The sequence below is a fragment of the Sus scrofa genome, chromosome 13 (assembly GCF_054392235.1).
Source record: "Sus scrofa isolate SSC_HxYL_T2T_F1_AM1 chromosome 13, Sscrofa_HxYL_maternal_Yorkshire_Landrace_v2.0, whole genome shotgun sequence".
In the NCBI taxonomy this organism is placed as follows: domain Eukaryota; kingdom Metazoa; phylum Chordata; class Mammalia; order Artiodactyla; family Suidae; genus Sus; species Sus scrofa.
Window position 1 is genome coordinate 84,681,064 of NC_139395.1, and position 20,744 is coordinate 84,701,807.

Here is a 20,744-nt window from a genome sequence, read left to right on the forward strand (position 1 = left end):
TTCCCAGTGTCCCCTCATCTGCCACCATCTGACAGGCAAGAATTCTTCCATCAACTGATCTGGAAGCTGAATGCCTAGAACAAAGACATCTGCAAACTGATTCTGGCAAAAAGAAAGAAATGGAGCCCTTAAATCTGAGTAGGTCATGAGAGTGGGTATGAAGAGGATAGGAAACTCCTTAGTATCAAATATTCAGAATATTCCTACTCTATCTCAGCTCACACGTAAATCCAGAGAAACACATGTGCATACCAATTAGAAAGAAATGAACAGTAGCCAGAGTTGCCACAGTACCACTTTCTTCCATGCTGCCAAATACACCCTGAAGTCTGGGTCTTATAAGTTATTTTCCCTGCTCTGGGAGAGGAAGGTACCATCAGCAGTACAGACTCAAGTTACAATGTTCTTAAATTCATGTCACTTGTTTATAATACGATATCATATCATCCAGAGTTTCAAAAGTAACCATCGGGGCTTGTGGTGGGCCACTGGGGGAAGGAGTGGATGATGAGTGTGAAGAGGCGGGGTCCTGGCTCTGGCCAGAGTGCAGCACTGGGTCACTCTGCGCAGGTGCAGGTCTGTTCCATGTCTGGCTACTCAGAGAACCAGTTCTCTTCTGACCCACAAAGTAATCCGATGGGGGAGCAAACTCAGGGTCTCTCTCAGACCGGAGATCTGACTGCCTCTTCGACCAGTACCCAAAGGAAAAATCTAGTAAAAACAAGAAAGTGAATTATTAGAAGTGATTATTGAATCAGTTGAATGTTTACTGTTACTACTTTTTATTGTAATAAAAATATTAAGGGCACCTTAAATTTTCTGGAGAACAAGGACAGCAATAACAAAACTCTAAATACAAAATACCTACAAAAGTATAAGGAACCAGGTTTAAGAAAATGGGGTAAGAACTTCCTGATGGAGAAAGGTTCAAGGAAGGCTTTCCGGAGAAAGAAGGCTGATAGGCTCTGGAGACAATGCCAAAAAGTACTGAAATTGTATCTGAGGGAGAAATATTGAAAAATTAAGCACTCAGATAATTTGTTTGACATGATGTTATGTGTACTTCACACCAAAACACAAATTTTGTCCTTTATTGAGTTTTAGAGGGCACAAAGGCCACCTATCCAAATCTACCTTAGTATTTTACCACTATTTGTAACAGTGGCACTAATAACCAAAGGCACTTACTTACCCATCTGCATCTTTTACTTTTGTCATGGATCTCATTAGCTCCAACAATATGAGCTAATGTGCTACTGAGATGACTTTTCTCAAAAAAGGCATAAACCATAGTCTACTCCCAAAGAAAGGCTGCTGTGGGCACCATGGTGTATTTACAGAACAAATGTACAGAAAATTTTGTATAACCCAATGGAATCATATATGAATCCAGATTAACACACTGGGACACAGACTGTTTTCAACTGAACATAAAAGAGACTGCTAAAAAACACAGAGTATATTAAAATACCAACCCTTCATAAGATGTTTAAAAGTGGTTCCTAAGAAATATCATCCCAAAGCTGTAAAACCATATGGGGACAGCACCGACTTCAGAAACCTTCCCTCAAGTGCTTCTTAAAAAAAAGCCCAATCCAGTAGGCATGATGCCTTGTAGACCTTGGTTTTTTATAATCATACTTTCTGGTGCTCCAGTCTACAAACAGCTAGTGCCTGGGTATTGAGAAGAAATTAGTTCAGGATCTGGAGAATTCCTTAAGCTTCCAAGGACCACTAGGACTCACCAAAACTGCACTTCTCAGGAGAACCATTGCCCTTACCTTTCCCCCTGTCCCACTCCCGGATGTGCGGCACCCCAGGCCTGGTATCCTTCCTCTCTTGAACGATGACTTCTACTTTGCTACTCTGGGCAGCTGTACAAGGAGTCGCCATGACCTCTGATTCTGGTGGCAAAGGCCCAATGACACCTCCATCTATTTTTGGCAAGAGAGTAAGACTTCATTATAACAAAGCTTAAAATTATTTTCAAAAATTAATCCTAAGAGTTAACACAATAACCAGTATTTATTGAGCACCTATCATGTTCTGGGGAGTGAAATAAGTACTCTGTATGCAACAGTTTATTTAACTCTGTAACAATCCTAATAAAGTTAGTACTGGTATTCTCATTTTAAAGGTAAGGAAAACTCAGTTCAGAAATGCTACACAGTTAGAAAGGGACAAAAGCCAGGATGCAAACCCAGGCTGGATGGATTTCAAAGTCTCTGTGTTTCCCACTATTCCTCCACTTCCCCTGACTAGTAATTGAAAGACCAAACTCCCTCCAATTACTCAACTATAGTAAGAGTCTCAGACAAAGCAGAGATAAACTTAGGGTGATGAAGAGCTGCAGCCTGGCCAGAGGCTGAAGTCTATTCCATTTTGATCATATTTTAAAAGAATAGATTTTTAAAAAACACTGTGGTGGCACTTTTTGTGGAAATAACATGTTTGGGAGCAGAGCAAAAACAGAGAAACAACATGCAGAGCTTAACCTGCCACAGGGAGAGAGCATTTATTCAAAACTAAACAGATGAGTTTCCAACTCCTAAGTGTTTCTGACCTCCTTTCAAAGCTAAACTGAAGTAGGTACAGAATTAGAAAACGGCCCATGGCTTAGCACAGGCTTTTGTACGTCCTTAACAGCACACCCCCTTCCTCCTTTTGGGACTAGAATGACCCCCAGCTACAGCTGGGTAAGCAGCACCTCGCTCAAGAGGCCATTTCCTAACCTCCCCTGTAGCTGGGGGTGGCCCGTGGACTACGTTCTGGCCACTGGGATGTAAACATGTGGCTGTGTGTGATTCCAACTCACGTTCCTAAAAAGGAAGCTGGTTCCTCACCCTCTTCTTCCCCCGGGGCTGGATCACAAACAGGACTGAGGAGCTAGTGATTGTATAGGTGGGGGCAAGCCTTTAGGGACCATCCAGGGCAGAGCCCTGGATGCCCACCAGCTCTGAAGTGTCAAACTAAAGAAGCAGAAGTCCCCTTTGTTTGAGTCAGTCTAGTCTCTGTGTCTGGGCACTTTAGCCCAGACTAGCATAACTCACCCAGTGAGTGAGTTGGACCACAGTACTTAACAGTGTTCCCAAGCATTTTAACAGTCCTTTGGTAAGCTATCTATACCCATGAGTGCGAATTCTTTTTTTTTTTTATTATCTGACATTGTGGATGTATTTCTTCTTTAAAATATAATAACAAAACTATAGCTACTGCAAAAGAAAACAGGCCTAAAACATGTATGTGCACAACTAAATTTTATCTTAAAATATCTTTTAAGTATTCTACTTAGATATCTTACCTCCAAATAAGTCTCAGTTATAAACCGTGCTGTTCTAAGAAGTGACACAGTATACTGTTTACCCTTGTATACAGCCTAAAGCATTCTTTGGAGTGTAACTAAAGCCCACTATGGTTATAAAAACTGCTCCCGGGAATACCTCTGATATGCCCTACTTGCTTAGAGAATAAGCTAGATGGATGATTATCATATTGCCAGTCCTATTATTAAGCCATCAACGGAACTAAAATTTTTCCTTTTGAGGTTTAAAAACATGAGCCATGATTTACCTGTATTTTCTTCCTCTGCTCCATCTTCTTTTGATTTTTTCATCTTTTTTTGTCGGAGTTTGGCAAGCCTCGCTTCTAACATAGCCTTTCGCTTTTCCTTTATGTTTTCTCGTTTTGTTCTCTGATCTGTTGTCTGAACAGAAGAGAAAATGAGAATGTTATTAGCCATATTCAAAATATTTGTTTAAAAGGATGAAATAATTAATTTATTCTAAAAATAGACTGAATGATTTTCATGCCACCTCTAAGCCGCCATCCATGAGATCTTCAAAGTGAAGACCCGTTAAGTCCTCTTACACAACCTCTGAGGTTTTCTGAAGTTTACTAAGAGTTCACAAAGCATCCTGGAAGGCTTAACGTTCAAGAGAACCAACCAATTCTGTTGTACTCTTTAATCTCTTTAATAACTCTATTTTCCTCACCCAGGCTGCTCCAAAAGTGCCATTTTTAAACAGAATTTAAAACACCAAATTATACAGGTTACTTCTGAAGAACTACAAAGCTTGAAACACCAAAATAATACGGCAATTACTTTTATGAAGCCTATAATTGCATTCTGAATAGCAATATAAATTTCTAACTAATTTACTAGATTTTAGGCATTATAGTCCAACAAGAAACCAAACTGCTCAAATCGTTAATGTCAACTTTAAGTTTAATTTATACCTGTTCACGCAGCATTTCTAAAGTTTTCATCTGCTTGTTTCTCAACTCTTTATCTCGGGCAAATGCAAAGTATCCAACACCAAGTTGCCGGGCCTCTGAAATTAGTCAAAATTATCCAAAAGATTAAGTTTCCCTCATCAGTGAATTAGACTTAGGCCAAAAGCAAAAAGGAACACAGTGATATCTGACACAAGTTTGTTGTTGTTTTTTACAGAACAGCTTTAAAAAAAAAAAAAAAAAAAAAAGCTGTTTTCCTCTTGTTTGTCAAGTGGTAAAACATAACAAATATTCATTAATTTTTCAGTTTTAGACTGTTCTTCATATCTCTTGGGGATCAAATTCCTGGATTAACAGACCCTCTGTTAGGAAGGTGCTCCCAATATGAGTACTTTTTAGGCTCTGAACTAAACAAAGGGGTATTTTCAATTCCAAAAGAAAAGTCTTTTATTTTTACATGAAAGCTGCTGCTTTATGAATACATCCCTTTATGCTTGCCATTCGTTCAAGATTTTAAAAAAAAAGAACTAAAAAGCTGCCAGAGGACTATACCATTTTCACGAATGTCTTCATAATGTACGGGCCCCATTGGCCTTCTCAATGCCTCTCTCTCTTCTTCTTCCCATTGCTGGCGCTGGAGTTCTTTTCTCATATCTTCAGATAGTAAAGTTTTTTCATTTGCAGGACTAACAAAACTAGGAGAACAGAGCAAAAAACACCTGAGGTAAGAGCTGTGACACAGCAACACTTCAGCTTAGGCAGCAGGAACATGGATGAGTAATTGTTTGAAGAGCAGTTCCTTACAGAGGTTTCTGACCCACAATACCACTGGGAGATTGCAAAAACCATTTTCACCTTTCTTAAATTGAGCAGCTGACTTATTACATTACCATAAAGGAACTTGCCTCAGCACTCAGATGAATCACGTCCTTCCCACCCTGGCCTTGGGCTGAATGGAGGGCAGCAGTTGAGGCACGTAGGAGGAACTCAGGGCATCCTTTGGATGGTCTCTAGGGCGGAGCCAAGGAAGCAGTGCCCAGGCAGTGCCTCCTGTCCTGTCAGACAGCTCAGAGCTTTGCTTCTGCACCTCCTTCCCTGTGCTGAACCCAGGCCTACCAGAATGTGGAGGACTCAGACAAGGGGGACCTTTTCTCAACACTTTCCACACTAAAGCTATCCTGGGTGAGGAGAATTTGGTTTCTTGGAATATTTTAGCAAATCACCTCTTAGGTGTGTATTAAGCCCCAAAGAAAAAATTCCAGCCATAAGCCCTTACTTCAGAATGCAAAGATGTATAAAGAGAAAGTTAATAAAGTTAATTCCCTCCCTGCCCCCACCTGCTGTGGGATAACCAAGGGCATAGCCTTAAACACTTTCACCACAGTGGTTTGTGTTGTGGGCTCATTCTCTATTTGTTACTCTGTAAGCAGACATCCTTCCAAGTCAATAGGTATGCTCCAACTCATCCCTTGTAGTAGCTCCACAATATGGAGAATCAACCATTCAGGCTGTTCCCTGAGTATGGACTATGTGTGTACACTAATCACAAAAAAGCGCATCTGCAAATACTCTTACACACTCAAAAAAGACCTCCTTACCAAAGCACCAAGGATAATTAACTAAAAGCCTTGCCCAAAAAACAGTCTCTGTGTCTACACATTTCTCCCCTGGGCAAAACTTTGCATGTCACATACTTACAGCCTCCCCTGAAGGTTTTTATCCATCTCCAACAGATCTGGCAAATCCTTTTTCATACAGCGCCGTGATCGCCCTAAAGAATCCACATAATCCACCCTGAAATAAAAGTGAAAAGGTGTGAGGAAGGCTTTGGACATGACATACGGTTCTCTAAGTCAGGGAGCTGGTACACGATAAGAAGTAATGTAGGCTTTAATGCTAAGAAAAACCCTCAACCTGAGAAAACACTACCATTGGTAAGAACATGATTTTCAGAGTTAAAAGGTGTCACACAATCAGCTCATTGTGCCTGTGTTTTGTTTCTTTTGTTTTTTGTTTTTTCTTGTTAGGGCTGAACCCATGGCATATGGAGGTTCCCAGGTCAGGGGCTGAATCAGAGCTACAGTCACCGGCATAAGCCCACAGCCACAGCAATGCAAGATCCGAGCTGCATCTTCAACCTACCCGGCAGCTTGCAGCAATGCCAGACCCTTTAACCCACTTAGTGAGGTCCAGGATCAAACCCGCATCCTCAAGCATATTAGTCATGGTTTTAACCCGCTGAGCCACAATCGGAACTCCTCATTGTACCTTTTATTTAATCTTAGTTTTAGAAACTGTAGAAAATGACTGATCATGTACATCTCTGATTTCAAAGATAAAGAGCCCACACAGACTTTCACTGCAACATCTCAGAACTTACTTTAATCTGGTTTAAACAAACCCAATTACTTTATCAGCATTATAACAACTTTGCTCTGTACCACATTCTCAATTTGCTCACTTCTTCATAGTCTTCCCAAATTTGACCTTTTATTCCTTCTAATTGGTACAATTCTTCCCAATGAATTAGCAATGTCTTAATATGTATTTTAGGGACTCTTTTTAACTAGGATGAAGCCAAGCAACACACATTTTGTATCACAAAAGAGCCTCAACAGCAGGCCAGTCTGTGCTATCTCCTCGTCTCTGCCCAAAGCACCTTTGTCTAGGCAGGGAAGCCAGGAAGCCAGCAAGGCCAATGAAATACTCAGACTCCCTCAAAAGGAAATAAGGGCAGGTTTTCAAGGAAAACATTTCCTTTGCATTATGATGCAACAGATTTTAAATTTTTTAAATTACCAGCAGGGAAATCACCCATATAGCCTTTGGCATGGGACTAAAAACACAGAAGGGCCAGCACTGCTGCTGGACCAACTCAAAGTCAGATTCCTATGCATGTAGCTGTGCTTCCGTTAGTCTTTTCTTTCCTCTCACAAAGGCTATTTCCAATTGTCAGCCCATCACTTAAAATCTGAATGTTTGGGAATCCATAACTACAGTCCTAAAGCTGATTATAAGTAAATAAAATCTCCAACTGCAGAAAGCAGTTTCTTTCTTTTCTTCCTTTTTTTTCCCTTCAATGAATGGAGAATGAAAACCATCTAGCCAGATGGTCTGAGTAATTATTTACAGTATTTTTATGGAACGATTTTTCTACCACCTGGAACTTAACTACCAAAAGGATTTTACTAGCGGTTACGATTCTGGAACTTAATCTAAAAAACAACAAAAAAAAAGTGTGAGAACTGCTTGCACAGCATCTTCCTTCACCATATGGTGGCATGTGACACCTTCGATTGCCCTCCAAACTTTTCAAATCACTAACAAATTGGTTGCAAGCATATAGGCATTAATAAGAGAATAAAAAACACATTAAACCTTTCAAAGGAGATGAGATTTCTGCTAGAAAAAGCAATCATAGGCTATTCTGTTCCAGAGAAGGCCTCCAAAATACACGGATCCCATCAAAACTGAAGTGGCAGAACAGTAGCTGGCAACGGCCAACTGTGCCATGTGATCATCAACACAATGACCCGAGGCACCCAAGAGTGACAGAGGAGAGCTCAAAGTTACTCCTTCTTCACAGGGCGGCGGTGGGGGGAGGAGCTAAGGGCTAAGGCACTTGCCCATGAAATGCTCCTAACAAACAGCAGGCAGGATATTTAAGAATACCAAAAGTTTGCTTCAATCTTCATCTGATAATAAGGATTTACATGTCATTAATAAATAAAAGGTAAGACCCAAAGGAGCAGGAAGTGCTATTAGAGTTCAGAGAAAGGAGAAACCACTCAAACTAGAAATGATGAAGAGAAGCATAGATGGAAGAGACCACATTGCACGTGCTCCTCTTCTGGCTGCTAGAGTGAGCATGCAGCCACTTAGCCCAACCCAAATGTAAGTGTTTCAGGAGGCAGGTAAGAAGCCCCCCAGCAGCATGAAGCTGAGAGTTCTCTGCATTCCCTAGCAGGGAAGACTGCTCTCTTCACTCATAAGTGACTCCTGCCCACAGAGCTAACAGCTGACAGAAGGTCAACAACTACTGCCAACAATCCTGGGCAGGTCCTAACAAACGGCCCCATGATGAGGACATTTGAGCCCTGAAGGGGGGTGGGTGGGCTCTGCACCAGCAGAACAGGCAGGGTTACTCCCAAGGCTCAGCCGCTCTGCATTTCCATGCAACTTTAAGCCCTTCTGAACGAGTTCCTAGACAAGTTTTCAGGTAAAGAAATTCATAATAGAATTTTCATTCTGGTCTCTTTGTAAGGAAAAGACTAACTTTGTAAATCTTTATTATTGAAATTATTCTGAATTTTGCCTTCATGTAGGTGAATGGTAGGGAAACTAAATGCCTGCTTATACTCCACAGACAGCAGTTTCCTAGGAATCCTAGAATACTCTTAAAAGGGTTGAAGGTCAACATCACAGGAACCAGGCATTGCTGTCCCTGTTCTACAGGTAAGGAAACTGAAGCTTAGAAAGGGGAGGAACTGGATCAGGACTGCATCACCAGAGAAAGGTGGATCCAGTGTTGTCCTGAACACGGTCCATGAGGCCTAGACTGCACAGCCAGAGTAAAGCTCACTGGGTCAGCTCTGCCAGCCTCTTTTCACTGGAAACAGATCACGCTACCTGCATGGTGATGCTCCACAGTGCCTGGATACAGACACGGGTCAGGAAGCAGTATGGGTAACAAAGGAACATCCTTCTGCCTAAACACCTCTTTCACAACATATTAATGCCTCTGCTTCTGGCACATGGCAGAAGCTCAGTCCTTTTTTTTTTTGGCTGCACCCCTGGCATAACAAAAGTTCACAGGTCAGGTATCAAACCCAGGCCAAGCCACAACAGCAACCTTAAGGCACAGTAGTGACACCGGATCCTTAACCTGCTAGGCCACCAGGGAACTCCAGGGGCTCAGTCTTTATAATTATTTCTTCATTGGAGCTACTACTTCTACATCTATAAATCCAATCCTACTTAAGGTAGAGTCTCAAAAAAAAAAAAAAGAAAACTGAAGAAAAATAGAAATGCCTTGAGAACAACCAAACAACATGACTCTGAAAAAGTAAATACAAGTCTGACAATATTAATACAACCAAATGGCATAAAGTCACCGACCACTCTTCACTGGGGTCCTGGGGAGGAGGGATATCTTTTTCAGAAAGGATTTCTTCATCATCATCTCTTTTTCCTGTCCTTCTAGAATCTCTATTGGCACCAACTGTTCCCATTTCTTTGTGTCTGTCTATGATCTTCTGCGTGAAATCCACAAGGTACATATCCTCCACTTCTTCATCTAGGATAGAGAAACCAATTTTCAGATTCTTGACATCAAAGAAAAAGAACACACGTGGAAGAGATATGAAGCAGTTATATCCATCACTGAGCAGCTACATCGCTGCCCCCAACTGCTCACAAAGACACAGAGCCACCCTGGGACCTGGCAGGGAAGAGAGAGAGGCCACTGGACACATATACCATGTAAAAAATCTTTTAAAAGCCTCAAGTTTTCTGCTGCCTTGTCAATAACAAATCTGTTTGATTTCAGAAGGTTCATATAGCTAATTACATAATACAGAAGCAGAACTAGATTTCTCATGTCATCAGCCCAGAACAATAAAACTTTGTGGCTATTGGTAATACATCGCTCTAGCCATGTGGGCCATATCCCACAACCCTAATTATATTGCTGTGGTACGGCAAGTGTTTTAAGAGTTATAATATTAGGTAAAAGAACTCCTCTGAATTCTTGTCAACACAATGAACACCACTTTCAGGCAAGGCATGGTGCCAAGATCTGCAGGACATACAGAGATATGTAAGGTGCTACCTGCCCGCACAGCTTATGATCTACATGAGCTAAAACTTACACCCAAAGTTGAGTAGCAATCCATGGCTTTATTTATTTTTTCTTTTTCAGCTGTACCTTCGAAAACGTGCCACCCCAGAGACAAGACCAGATCCTTAACCCACTGTGCCACAGTGGGAACTCTAGCAATCTAGGACTTTAACCTAGGATAGGAGAAGTATTCACATGAAGTTGAACTCTGCTGGATTTAAACTCTAAGGAATAGATATTAGGTTTCCCACTACCAGGGGCAGGTGTTGTCCCACGTGCAGTAAAGAATAGCTGAGGTTTCAAAACTTCATGCGCCCAAACATGCTGGTCCAATATGCCTAGTGTAAGTGGGTCTACCGCTTTGGGAGAGAACCATATCTCCATGTCCACAGGCACACTTCTTTGGACTTGATGTCTTCATTAACAATATACGTAAAGTTTGAATCAAATGAAAAAACTTTAAAAAAAAAAAAAAAAGGATCACAAAATACATAAACGGGAAAGAAATGCACTCTCCCTGACCTGAGTTACAAGACCACCACGTAACAGTGAGGTCTCCTGGCTGATGGACACCCTGTCACTTCTTCAGAAGGAAAGCAAGCCTTGCTCATAGGCCTTGGCTTTGAGAGCATGCTGGGCTCCCCACCACACAGGGACCAAGCCTCCACTATGTGGGCAGCCCATGATCAGGGTCCAGCCTCACTGTTTTCCTGATGCCCCACTGCCCACCTTCCTTGACCCTGGGCCAAGCCCCACTAATTGGCCCTGCCAGCTCTGGCTCTCTCCTCCTTCTGATCTGTTCTTCCCATTCTCCCCCTGCAGAACCACTCTCTCTAGCTCTCCAAAGCCTTTAAAACCCCAATCGGGGCCACCTTTTCCTTAAAGACTTCTATATATGCAAGTTTTTTAAAGGCAATAAAATATGCATTGCCTTATAAAATCTCTTCTACTATTGTCTAACCATAGGCTGGGTTTTCTTGTTCTGGGGCAGGAATGAGGAAAGGGGGATCTTTTTATTATTTTATAAGCACATTACAGAAAAAAAAAAAAATGGAGAAAAACAAGGGAAAAGGAAACAACTCCAGTGCCCTGACATAACCATAATTCCTCCCCATTTTTTTTTATCATAGCAATAACTGTAATTGTGGTCCAATTAGACCTGGTTTCCTAAATTTGTTTTGTTCTGTGTGATTTTCCTCCACTGATGATAGCCTCCCATAAGGGTAGAGGCAGAGAGTTCTGCTTACACTGTTCTGGCTTGTCCCTTCATAGTACCTAATATGTGGCCCAGCACCAATGGGACAATCAAAAATTATTGCTAATTTTGTCTCTGTTCTGATGCAGAAAATAATCAGTTTTACTTCTTAAACTGCTCCCTATTCTTACAATTATCTTAATAAATAATAAAAATACCACAGAGCTGTATGAATTACAGAAAATAAGGATATGTAAATAAATAATTATATTTACCTATAAAGTCTCCTTTAGTCATTTTTTCATATAATTTGGCTTTTTCTTCTAATTTCTCCCTAGGAGGAAAAAAAAAACAACAGATATTAGAAATGGTCTTATCACTGCCACTCCTGGTAAGGCTGTCCCACCCTCAGCCTTACTGCAGCAATCTTCCCAAGGGGCCCGGACTTACGATAAGGTGGCATAACTAGAGCTGAGGGGACTCTCAGACTCAGCCACATTTGCTCTGCCAACTAAAAGTAAGCTGCATGAGAGCCTGGCCCCTATTTCTCTTATTCATGACTATACGCCAGTGCCCAAAACAATACCTGCTCAATCAGTAGTGGATGAATGAATAAATGAATGAATTCAGATTCCAATTTAATTTAAATGCAACTTAAATGCCCAAAAAAGACCTATCTAAACAAAAATCATTTTCTATTTGCAACCTTCTAAATCACCAAATTCCATGTAAACTCTGCATTACTGTTTTTAGAAGGGTCCCTGGTCTTCCATGGCTTATTAGGCCTCTCTAAGGAAGCTAGAAACCAGCTTTTTTTCTTTTTTTTGCTTTTACTGAAGTATGGTTGATTTACAATGTTGTGTTAATTTCTGCTGTATAGCAAAGTGATTCAGTTTTATATATATATATATACATATAAAACTATCACATAGGTCAACCAGGAATTTTATATATATACACACACACACACACACACACACACATATATATATATATAACTGAATCACAAAAATGTATATATGTGTGTGTATATATATATATATATATATATATATATATATATATTCATTAGTATTCTTTTCCATTATGGTTTATCATAGAACACTGAATACAGTTCCCTGTGCTATATGGTAGGACCTTGTTGTTTATCCACTCTCTATATATAATAGCTTACATTTGCTAATCCCAACCTCCCACTCCATCCCTCTTCCAACCCCTTCCTCCTCAGCAACCACAAGTTTGTTCTCCGTCTGTGAATCTGTTTCTGTTTTGTAGATAGGTTCCTTTGTGAGACCAACTTCTTAGAAGACTACTAGATATATGACAACGTCTGTTTTACATGGAGCATGAGTAATTTATTAATGACAAATAGCTAATAAAAAACAAACATCAACCCTGGTATTTCAATATAGCATGTTAATTTTGTTCAGCTTAATTCTGGTGTTTTATTCTTTAGTGGGTAAAACTGACAACTCTTTTATTCTAGAAATACTTGATGGTAAAGGGCCCCAACCCTAACCCTAACCCTATATCTGAGCTTTTGTTTGTTAAGGATCACATTCAATCATAATGGAAAATTTCATTTCTAATGGTATCCTGAGGCAATAAAGTCCCTTGGACACACGGCTGCATGCTCTGGAACAAGTGACAACCTCTCTTATACCTCAGTTCCCACATCGTAATAGATGAGAAAGATAGCACTGCCTCTTAGGGGTTGTAATGAAGATTAATTAGATAAGGCATGTAAAGCATGCCATCTGCTATATCCTTTTTGTCAAGTCAGAAAGATTCCTCTTTCATTTTACACATTCATTCACAAGTACTGACTACATGCCTCCTCTGTTTAGTGCACAAAGTCCCAGCTTCACAGGGGTTACATTCCAGACAGGGAGAAAGACAATAAATAAACGAAAAAGAGGATTTCAGACTGTGAAGGGAAGAAATAAAAGCAGATTTCCCCCGATTATTACACTGATGGTTTCAAAGTTATGACAGGAGATCAGGGAAGATATAACAAAGAAATGGCCATTGGTTTTCATAGATGAAAGTCATTGGTGACGTTAGTAACTTCTCTAAGGCCTTACAGCCTCATGGAACTGTCTATGCCTGTTTATGTTTGTTCTTATTCTTGGCCATGCTCGAGGCATATGTAATTGGGATTCTAAATACAGGGTGACACTGCAAATAAGGAAAGAGCTCTTCTCTGCAGAAGTAGGCCAGCTAATGAACGGAATGGCAAAATATCAAGCATGAAATGACAGAATTAGAAAAATCTTAACTCTGAAACCATCAGTGTAATAACTGGCAGGACACATCAATGATAACAAAATTGTCTCATGAAAATATGTTGGGAAACAGGATATTCACAGTCTCAGTTTCCCTCCTTAGATTATTATTAATTACAAATATAAAAAAGTATCTTTACAGTGGAAAAAAATTTAACAGACCTACCTTAATGGAGTGATCGAACTTATCATCAATAATAACTTAAAATGCCATTATGAACCTCCTGATGTTATTCAATGGGAAAGATAAAGCATCACCTCGATAGTATCCTTACCAAAAACAGTTATCATGACTCTAATAAGATTGTGGGACACTAATGAAACAACTCGCCTGGACTAATGAAACATCAATAGCCTAACAGACAACAAAAAGGCAAGGGAATTGTTTTAGATTATAAGAGACTAAAGAGATATGACAACTAAATGCAATGTGTAATCTTTGAATCTTGGATTAAATGTCTTGCTTTAGGTTTATTTTTTGTTTTCGCTTTTTTTTTTTTTCTTTCTTTTGGCCATGCCTGCAACACGTGAAAGTTCCCAGGCCAGGGATCAAAGCCATGACACAGCAGTGATCAGAGTCCCTGTACTAGGATACGGGGTGAAATCTGAAAATGGACCATATGATACTATTTTATCAGTGTTACATTTCTTGGGTAGGATGGCAGAACTGTGGTTATGCAGGATGATGTCCTGCATCTTATTCTCACAAGATATATGCTGAAATACTTAGAGGTAAAGTATCATGATGTTTAACAAAGTTGCTCCACACACTGAGGAGAGAGAGAGAGGGAGGGAAAAAATAAATTTTAAAAGATGTTAATTGGAGGAGTTCCCGTCATGGCGCAGTGGTTAACGAATCCGACTAGGAACCATGAGGTTGGGGGTTTGATCCCTGGCCTCACTCAGTGGGTTAAGGATCCGGCGTTGCTGTGAGCTGTGGTGTAGGTCTCAGACGTGGCTCGGATCCTGCATTGCTGTGGCTTTGGTGTAGGCCGGTGTCTACAGCTCTCATTAGACCCCTGGCCTGGGAACCTCCATATGCTGCAGAAGTGGCCCTAGAAAAGGCAAAAAGACAAAAAAAAAAAAAAAAAAAAAAGATGTTAATTGGAGAACTTGGGTGAAAAGTATAAGAATGTTCACTGTACTCTTCCTTCAAATATTCTGAAGTTTTTCATATTAAAAAGGTGGTGGGAAATTTAGGTTCTAAATGCTAATGTTATTGTACCTAGTAGCCCCAAACCACACCACCATGAGGACACTTCTTAAACACTTGCTGACAACCTTAGTGCCTAACAGGGGCTCAAAGTGGGGCTGTTTCATCTTTTAAACTGAGGCTATGTCTTATCTTCTTACAAGATTATAAATATGTCCTCAAACTATATTATTTTCAGAGTGTATTTTATAATTATAGAGTATTTGATGAGAATGATGATAAAAATTAAAATTTTAAGTCAAAAAGAGTAAAAGTTGAACTTTCATTTCTTTGCTTGGATAGCTGCAAAGGCAACTGTACTTATCAGAGCTGAACTTTACCTTGCTTTGTCTAAAGTCTTCTGTTCTTCTAGCTTCTGTTCAGCATCCTTCTCAGCTCGATTAGAAACTCCTGCATTCTGTTTGCTCCAAATACTTGGTTTCTGGAGAATAATTTTAAAAGATAAAAAAATTGTCTACTTGTAAAAAAAGTAGACAATTACTTATAGACTGTAAAAAAATCTCTACTTGCAGTTCCTGTCATGGCTCAGTGGAAATGAATCTGACTAGTACCCAGGAGGATGTAGGTTCAATCACTGGCGTTAACCTACTCAGTGGGTTAAGGATCCAGTGTTGCTGTGAACTGTGGTGTAGGTTGCAGACGCGGCTCAGATCCCAAGTTGCTGTGGCTGTGATATAGGCCAGCAGCTACAGCTCCAATTTGACCCCTAGCTTAGGAACTTCCATATGCCATGGATACGGCCCTTTAAAAAAAAACAAAAAAACTCTACTTGTACATTAGAATTTAAAAAAACCAAAAAAAGAGATAATTAGATCTTATGAATTAATGGAAATAACTAGACCTCCAATAGCCACCTACATCTTGTAAGTAGACTGTACATGGCAAAGCTGGAGCTAAAACAAAACACAACTCTAAATTACATGAAGAATTTCTTGGGAATTCCCATCATGGCTCAGTGGAAACAAATCTGACTAGCATCCACGAGGACACAGGTTCAATCCCTGGCCTTACTCAGTGAGTTAAGGAGCCATGGTTGCCATGAACTGTGGTGTGGGTCACAGACGCGGCTCTGATCCTGCCTTGCCGTGGCTGTGGCTGGCAGCTGTAGCTCCAATTCAACCCCTAGCCTGGGAACCTCCATTTGCTGTGGGGGTGGGGGGGCCTAAAAAGACAAAAAAAAAAAAAAAAAAAAAAAGAATTTCTTTATACAACTGCAGTTACTTCTTTGCCCCCCACCTCCACCACAGCAAATGGAGGTTCCCAGGCTAGGGGCTGAATCAGAGCTGTAGCTGCCAGCCACAGCCACAGCCATACCAGATCAGAGCTGCATTTGTGACCTACACCACAGGTCACGGCAACACTGGATCCTTAACCTGCTGAGAGAGGCCAGGGATTCAACCTGAATCCTCATGGATACCAGCAGGGTTCATTAACTCTGAGCCACAACGAGAACTCCAAAATTTACAATCTTAAAAAGACTCTGATATTTTCTTCATTTCTTCATTATCTGTTTATCTCTGGATTTATAAAAATCCATAAAATTAGATATCTTCCATGAGAATGTAAGTGACCACTTATTAACAGCAGGCACTATTTCAAAAGAAGTATAAAGGAATTAGACCATTATAATGTGCTTTTAAATCTTACTTATTTCTACTTTTACACTGAAAATATTTCATGCAGATGTTCAAATATAAGACAGGGATTTATGTGTAGCAGACACCATGGACACTTTCAAAAAACCAAAGTACAGTATAATTCCCCTATGTCTTTAATTAATGGAAATAATTAGATCTTATTTTTACCTTATTAGTTGTTTTTGGTTTCCCCAAAACTCCAGCATCTTTTAGAAGTTTTTCTTGTTTGAACTCTTCTTGTTTCCGGAAGAGTTCGGCCTTAAGATCTACCAACTAGAACAAAACCAATAAGCACACAAAAACATTTAATTAATTCTAGTGAGTGACTGGATTTCCAAGTTTTTATAATTCTCAAAGCAAGATTTCAAGCTCCTATAAATGGACGAAGATGTATATAAAATTAAATGCTTCAATGTAGAATCTAGGACAAAATAAAAACAAGTCATAACTTCATTCCAGCTCTGTTGGAAATATATTTAACTTTTGACATTCAAAGGCTTTCCTCTAGGCAAGGGAAGAGTGATAAAGTAAATGAAGTCTGCATCTTTTAGATTCAGATTCAACTAACATCATTAAACACCTTCTCTCTAACTGGCAGTGTACTTGGCTTTTTCATGTAGTAATGTCATTTACACATCACAACAATTTATCATTTCTATAAGGAAACAATCTGAGCATCAGTATATGCCCATAACTTAACACTGAAAAGTAGGATACAAACAAGAATTAGACATACTCCTGCCTCAAAGAGCCTACAATCTAATAAGAAAGGCAACTTATAATACCAGTCAGATGTAATAAATGACTTTAGAGTGCAATTAAGTAGCATAAAAGTTAAGGGAGTATTTTCTTCTGTCCAGAGTGATTGGAGAAGGCTTTGAAATGAGTCTTAAACGACAGGCAAGATTTCAAGAGCTAGAAATAAAACGGACTGAGTGAATTTTGTTTCAGTTTTTTTTTTTTTTTGCCTTTTTTCTAGGGCCGCACCCGCAGCATATGGAGGTTCCCAGGCCAGGCGTCTAATCGGAGCTGTAGATGCCGGCCTACACCAGAGCCACAGCAACGCTGAGCCATGTCTGCAACCTACACCACAGCTCATGGCAACGCCAGATCCTTAACCCACTGAACAAGGCCAGGTTTCGAACCTGCAACCTCGTGGTTCCTAGTCGGAGTCATTAACCACTGAGCCATGACAGGAACTCCATGTTTCAGCATGTTTTTAAAACTGGAAGTTTAGCTGAACAGGGTTCAGTAAAGGCCAGGGCAAGGGGAAAAGAGGAGTTGACGAATACTCCTCTGGCCTTCAGCTGTGTCAGTAACAACTATCTACTCTGCAAAAAAGAATATGTTGATAATTTCCTTTTTAAGGATCCAAGTACAGCTACTTATACACATGGGCATTTATAAATTGGAGTTTCCGTTGTGGCGCAGTGGAAACGAATCTGACTAGGAACCATGAGGTTGAGGGTTCGATCCCTGGTCTCACTCAGTGGGTTAAGGATCTGGTGTTGCCTTGAGCTGTGGTGTAGGTCGCAGACGCGGCTCAAATCCCGCGTTGCTGTGGCTGTGGCGCAGGATGGCAGCTACAGCTCTGATTATACCCTAGCCTGGGAACCTCCATATGCTGCAAGTGTGGCCCTAAAAAGCAAGGAAAAAAAATAATAAAAGTAACTACATTGGATACTTATAAAGCCAGCACCAGAGACTGACTTTTAAGGGAAATGAAAATGAGTTCAAGGAATTCTATTTTGGAAGAAATCACTTTAAAAATAGGCTTAGGGAGTTTCCGTCGTGGCACAGTGGTTAACGAATCCGACTAAGAACCATGAGGTTGCGGGTTCGGTCCCTGCCCTTGCTCAGTGGGTTGACGATTCGGCGTTGCCGTGAGCTATGGTGTAGGTTGCAGACACGGCTCGGATTCTGCGTTGCTGTGGCTCTGGTGCAGGCCGGTGGCCACAGCTCCCATTCAACCCCTATCCTGGGAACCTCCATATGCCGCAGGAGTGGCCCAAGAAATGGCAAAAAGACAAAAAAAAAAAAAAAAAAAAAAAAAAAAAAAATTAAAACTTAAGCCTTTTCTCCTAAACCTTCTTAACCACATCAACTAATTGTGGTTAACTGTGATTAATCTAGCCACACATTTTCGTATTATGGACTACTTTTGAATTTATTTATTTTGCTTTTTAGGGCTGCACCCAAAGAATACAGAGGTTCCCAGGCTAGGAGTCAAATCAGAGCTATAGCTGCTGGCCTACGCCATAGCCACGGCAATGCAGGATCCGAGCTGTATCTGCGACCTACACCACAGCTCACGGCAATGCCAGATCCTTAACCCACCGAGCAAGGCCAGGGATCGAACCCCCAACTTCATGGTTACTAGTCAGGTTCATTTCTGCTGCACCACAAGGGGAACTCCCAACTACTTTTAAATTTTAAAAGAAAGATGTTCAGAAAAGTGTCAATTCCGAGGTGGCATTCATATTATCATTATAGCTCATTCGAACATGTCAGGATAACTTCAACTGTATAGCTCTTTGGTTCCTAATCCTCAAAGATAATAGCCAGCACCAATGTTCTCTATTAGACAAGGAAAAGGGGCTTAAGTATTTGGGACACTTCAGTGTTTTCCTTCAGAGCCCTTACATCCTAACCTTCTGCAGTAAATCCAAAATTAAACCAAAGGTTAGGCAATTTGCTCTGATATAATGGAGAACAGAGCGGCTTTGGAGTCAACCAGTGTTGGAGACCACTGAACAGCTCAACTCTGCGCAAGGCAAATATCTGCTGACACAGAGTTCTAAAGTACAGGGTCTCCTACAAAGACATTATGCATCAACTATGCTATTCAATAAGCAGCTGAACTATGCCCTAGAGGTATGCACCAGTGCGAATAATTTCCTTTATTATTCACTAAGAGGTACCCTTGTCTTTGCCTATGCTTGCTCCAGCCCACTAATCTACATAAGGCATCTTCCTTAATAAAAGTGGGCTAAAATCCAGGGCCTTTGTTTCGTGGAAAGGAGTGCCTCCTGGTCTCCCACTTTCTTAATGTAAAAGAGTCTCGTGTGTTTTGTTATACCGCACCATCCCTCTTCCAGGATTCCCCATTTCCCTGTAGCGATGGACACGGCAAACCAGACTGATTGAGCCTGGTTCTACCATGAAGAATTCTGAATGTAAGCTGGAGCAGGCCCCTTCACTTTCGGAGCCTCAATGTCATCATCCAGAAAACCGGAGATAGGGAGTTCCTGTCGTGGCTCAGAGGTAACGAACCCGACTAATATCCATGAGGAAGCAGGTTTGATTCCTGCCCGCTCAGTGGGTTAGGGATCCCGCGTTGACTGTGGCTGTGGCATAGGCCTGCCAGCAGCTACAACTCCAATTCCACCCCTAGCCTGGGAATTTCCACATGCCACGGGTGCGACCCTAAAAAGACAAAACAGAACAAAAAAAGGGTATATTACCCGCACCTTCCTCCTAAAGCAGTTGGGAGGGTTCAGCACAACAGGCTCTGGCACAAGTACTCAGAGCAGGTTTTCTTCCCAGGAGTTAACTAACTTAATAAAGCTGATTTTGTCCTGTTAGACCTGACAGCTCCAGGCCGCGCACCTCCAGGTGTATGAATATCGGGTTACTTTCTGGTCGGGGATGCGGGGCATACGGGATACTGGGAGGGAGGTAAGTCACACTCTGACATCCTGGAGGGACCATTCTGGTCCCTGAACCAAAACGGAGGATGACAGAGAGTACAGATAAGGGTCCCCTCCGACGGAAACGGAGACAAGGCTGGCAAGGAGGCCTGGCTGTCCTAGAGCGGAGGCAGGAACATTCCTAACCCGGAAAAGACGGCAGTTTCAAGCTGGTGTCTTGAGGGGCCGGCCTGGCACGGGTGCACACTGGAACGGAGACGCCCAGGCCCGGGTCCGGTCTGAGAAGAAAAGCCAGGCCCGGGGTCCCGTCTGAGGGGAGACTAACCCTGCGTCCCTGAGGGAAGAAGCAAGCTAGCCGAGATTCTTGTCCGGCGGAGGCAAGGAGAACGCGGAGCCCGTACTTACCGAGGACGCTGTGACGTCCAAAGGTTTTTTCCTCCGGTCCATCGTGGCCCTAGAGTGTCCCAGCCCAAAACGAACGCTTCACGTATCCCGGCAGGCCTCGAATACCCGCTTCAAGAGCGACCGGAAGTGTCTTTAAGATAGCGACGCTGTTTACGTTTTTGTGCCATCTTGAGAAGGTCAGAACGTGGTAAGTATTGCGTCCGTGACCATCTTGAGAAGGTCTGAGAGCTCACAGAGATGAAGCTAACTCCTAAGGCCATCTTGAAGAGGGCGGGAGGTAAAAAGGC

The 20,744-nt window shown here is 41.4% G+C and overlaps 1 protein-coding gene across 1 annotated transcript; it reads right to left on the reverse strand.

Moving 5' to 3' along the window:
- Positions 1–401: 401 nt before the first annotated feature.
- Positions 402–20,507, reverse strand: CCDC174 (coiled-coil domain containing 174). The gene is given in 11 exon segments (NM_001244302.1): positions 402–711; positions 1,782–1,934; positions 3,571–3,703; positions 4,237–4,331; positions 4,786–4,928; positions 5,932–6,027; positions 9,352–9,529; positions 11,543–11,601; positions 15,086–15,186; positions 16,571–16,675; positions 20,458–20,507. Coding segments are annotated over 11 exon segments (1,404 nt in total). The 5' UTR covers positions 20,500–20,507; the 3' UTR covers positions 402–412.
- Positions 20,508–20,744: the final 237 nt, after the last annotated feature.